Consider the following 4,352-nt stretch of genomic DNA (forward strand, 5'->3'; position numbering starts at 1 on the left):
AAGGTAGAATGTAGAGCATTATCTTTATAAGTAGTGTCATGCCAATTGAGCTAGATGTTCCCCGAGACCATGGTCCCCAGAGCCCTCCGTCCAGCAACTTAGTCCCTCGGGGAGTTTGGCTCTGTCCATGGGGCCTCCATGACCTTTCCTTGTTAAGTACAGATTTTTGTTTTTCATCCAGAAACTTCTTGTATTAGCAGGGCAAGGCTAACTCCAGTGCACATGACACAAAAACTATTAATAGATTATGTCTATGACAAAGCTGAAGTTGAAAGCAGAAGTGTTCCAAAAAGAGAAGTATAAAATGAAACGAAAAAAAAAAGCAAAATATCCTGTCTTCCAATTTAAATGAGTATCTTTGTGAAAGGACGTATTTCAAAAGCATATGAAATCTTTATATGATTTTAACTACCTGTATTTGGATTTTTGGCTTTTTTATCCTACAGTTTAGTAAAAGGAAAAAAAATACATTTAATTACATTTTTATCAAAAAAAAAAAACTTTTTCTTTTCCCAGAACCAGCTCCTCCAAAATCACTTTTTGCAGTGAATAAAACCCAGACTTCAGTGACTTTGCTGTGGGTGGAAGAGGGCATAGCTGATTTCTTCCAAGTCTTCTGTCAGCAAGTGGGCTCCAATCAGGAAACCAAGCTCCAGGTACTGATATATTTTTATTTTCCTTTTCTGAGTTAATTTGGATTAAGGCTAATTATCTGAGCTCAGTGAAAATCTTCTGTTTTTTGGACTATAGAAAATAAAAACTGTCCATTTGCTCTTTCGTGTTTCCATGTTAGAAATTAACAGTACGCTTAGAACAAACCCAAAGATGTTTGTTATGAAAACCAACTTGACAAAGCCCAAGGCTTACTTTTATCTTTGTGTTTCTTTACCTTTTGTTTGTCACCCTTACCCACTTCAGATTATACTAAGGAATGAAAGGAAATGGTTCATTTCTTTCCTATTGGCCATTGAATTGACTAAGGAAATGAAAACACTGCCATATGAAACATAATTTAACAAATATGATCGCCAGTTTTGGGAAAGGCGCTATATAGAATCCAAATGATAGACTCAATCAATACTTGACTACACATATTTTTATATCACTGTGGGTGTTATGTTATTATAGAAATAACTAGAGTAAAATATAAGTGCCACAAAAGAGACCTACACTAATAAAAGAATTCAAAAGAAGAGTCTCATCTAGTTAGTAAGGAAAAAGTTTTATTTGGCAAATGAAGGCTGAGAGAGGTGATTATTAAAGCTTTAGAATTACCAAACGGCAGATATGATGAAGACTGGGTTGTTCCCCAGGTCAAAATGAATGGGAGGAGAGAGATGAACCAGTAGTTCTAGGGTTGGCAAAGACACAGAAAAAAGATATTTTACAGCCAGAGGTAGAAGGAAAAGGGCGGGTGTGTGAGGGACTTGACATAATACAGTGTATAGGCTAATACGATGAATAATTTATACTTTTAAATAATGAAGTCCATGAGATTCAGAAGAAAAAGGATTGCTGGCAGTACAAATCTTTTCATATCAAGTCTTAAGATAATTTGCTTTTATTCTTTTCCCCTTTTGACATTCCTTTCTACAAACTTATCTCTTTTTGATTGGTACTGAACGGCTGAACCTTTTTTCTATTCTAAGAATCCTTTTTGAAAATAACTGCTTTCCTAGGTAATGGATTTTCTTCCCTACAACTACAGTGATGTCTTACTTTAAGAAAACAATGGTTATGTATCGACTTACTACAACAGAATCTTGTTAGCAAACGTATTTCTGTCCTTAGAATCATTCTTTTATAGCAGGGTGAAAGAAAGAGAGATGGGTGTGGAAAATAAGTGCAGATGGCTTTCATCTCTTTAAGCAGAGGTGTTTCAGATTTTTGTTTTGAAAAAGAGTGTTATGCTGGCCATCCTTTGATGTTGTACAGTAGTATTTATCACTAGCCTGACCATTGACCCACCAAATTAGCAACTTGTTCCAATCAAGAATAGTTCAATATTAATTGTTTCTGAAAACACGAAGTCACCATACCTTTGGTGAATGCTATTTAAAGGCTGAGAATGCACATTAAGGGGTAGGATCCTTCATATGTAAAGGACTGCTACAAATAAAAAAGATAAAGACCAATGACCCAAAACAAGCATTTCATAGAAAAATAAATGTAAAAGGATCTTAAATGTATGAAAGATGATCAGCCTCACTCATGATGAAAGAAATGCAAAGCAAAACTACGATGAGATGCAGTTTCCACTACTAAGATTGGCTCAAAGAATTTGAAAGTGTTGGAAATAGTGTAGGGAAACAGGCACTGTCACGTGTTGATGATAGACGGGCAAATTGGAAATTTCTATAGAGGCAATTTGTCAATAACTTCCAAAATTAAAAACGTGCACCTTTTTGACCCAGCAATTCAGAAGCGACCCTGTTAGAAATATGTGTGTATACGCATGTACACATACAAACACACATATATTAAATGAGTGTGTATATATAAAATATATCGATGTATGTTTAACAATGCTCCAATATTTTTGAAACAATGTATGTAAAATGATATTCACTGTACCATTATTTGTAATAGCAAAAAAATCAGAGACCACTTAAAGGTTCATCAGTAGGGGACTGGTTAGATAAAGTATGTCTTTACATCAGATTTCTATGCAGCCCTTAAAAAGGATAAAACAGCTTTATCTGTATTGATATGGAAAGAGTGTCTATATATACTGGTAACTAAGGGGAAGCAATGAGCAGAACAATGTGTAAAGTATGCTATCATTTATCTTTTTAAGTAAATCTTATATGTTTATACATCTTGAAAATATATCGGGGAAGAAAAAGAAATCCTGACGATAATGATTTCTTCCCTAGAAAAGAATTGGGTAGACAGGGAATAGGAAAAGAAGGAAACTTATTCTTTTGCATTTTTTAAAATCTTTTACTCGATCCATGTATTACCTACTCAGCATTGAAAAATAATTTAAAAAGCAAAACATGAGGACAACCTCAAATTTCTCCCATTCTCTGCCTCTCCAGGAACCAATTTCTGTTTCTTCCCACGTCGTGACCATCTCCAGCCTCCTTCCTGCCACTGCCTACAACTGTAGTGTGACCAGTTTTAGCCACGACAGCCCCAGCATTCCTACATTCATAGCGGTCTCAACAATGGGTAATTACATACGTCAGTGAAATCTGTCGTCTTTGCAAGTGCTTTCTTTCAGATTTTCCTTACCTTTTCTTTTTAAATATATGTATGCCCTGGTGGCACACTGGTTAACAGTTTGGCTGCTAACCAAAATGTTGGCAGTTCAAATCCACCAGCTGGCCCTTGGAAACCCTATGGGACAGTTCTACTTTGTCCTGTAGGGTTGTTATGAGTCGGAATCAACTTGATGGCAAAGGGTTGTTTATTATGGTTAGACATACATACATGTCGTCGTTGTGAGGTGCCGTCAGGTCGATTTCAACTTGTAGCGACCCTATGCACAACAGAACGAAAACACTGTCTGCTCCTGCTCCATTCTCATGATCGTTGTTATGCTTGAGCCCATTGTTGTAGCCAGTTTCAATCCATCTCATTGAGGGTCTTCCTCTTTTTCACTGACCCTTCACTTTATCAAGTACGATGTCCTTCTCCAGGGACTGATCGCTCCCGATAACATGCGCACAGTATGTGACACGAAGCCTCACCATCCTTGTTTCTAAGGAGCATTCTGACTGTACTTCTTCCGAGACAGACTTGTTCATTCTTTTGGCAGTCCATGGTATATTTAATATTCTTCACCAACACAATGATTCAAAGGCATCAATTCTTCTGTCTTCCTTATTCATTGTCCAGCTTTCCATTCATATGAAGCAATTGAAAAAACCATGGCTTGGGTCAGGCACATCTTAATCCTTAAACTGAGATCTTTGCTTTTGAACACCTTAATGAGTTCTTTTGTAGCAGATTTTTCCATGCCATGCGACGCTTGATTTCTTGACTGCCACTTCCATGGACATTGATTGTGGGTCCAAGTAAAATGAAATCCTTGACGACTTCAATCTTTTCTCCATTTATCATGATGTTGTTTATTGGTCCAGTTGTGAGAATTTTTGTTTTTGTTATGTTCAGGCGTAATCCATACTGAAGGCTGTAGTCTTTGATCTTCATCAGTAGGTGCTTCCAGTCCTCTTCACTTTCAGCAAACAAGGTTGTGTCATCAGCATAACACAGGTTGTTAACGAGTCTTCCTCCAATCCTGATAGCCCAGCTTCTTGGATTATTTGCTCAGCATACAGATTGAATAAGTATGGTGAAAGGATACAACCCTGATGCACACCTTTCCTGACTTTAAACCACGCAGT

At 36.9% G+C, this 4,352-nt stretch overlaps 1 protein-coding gene across 3 annotated transcripts in view; it reads left to right on the top strand.

The window, feature by feature from the left end:
* Positions 1-4,352, top strand: part of PTPRO (protein tyrosine phosphatase receptor type O) — a 251,210-nt gene that overhangs the window by 201,604 nt on the left and 45,254 nt on the right. For 2 of the 3 annotated variants that reach the window (XM_004387346.2, XM_004387347.2), the window contains exons 13-14: positions 517-656; positions 3,042-3,174. In XM_004387346.2, the coding sequence (XP_004387403.1) occupies positions 517-656; positions 3,042-3,174 (273 nt within the window). Of the gene's footprint in view, positions 1-295; positions 657-3,041; positions 3,175-4,352 lie in introns of those variants that run through there. The other variant, XM_023741597.1, reaches the window with a different exon arrangement.

The sequence above is a fragment of the Trichechus manatus genome, unplaced genomic scaffold (assembly GCF_000243295.1).
Source record: "Trichechus manatus latirostris isolate Lorelei unplaced genomic scaffold, TriManLat1.0 scaffold00184, whole genome shotgun sequence".
Taxonomy (NCBI): domain Eukaryota; kingdom Metazoa; phylum Chordata; class Mammalia; order Sirenia; family Trichechidae; genus Trichechus; species Trichechus manatus.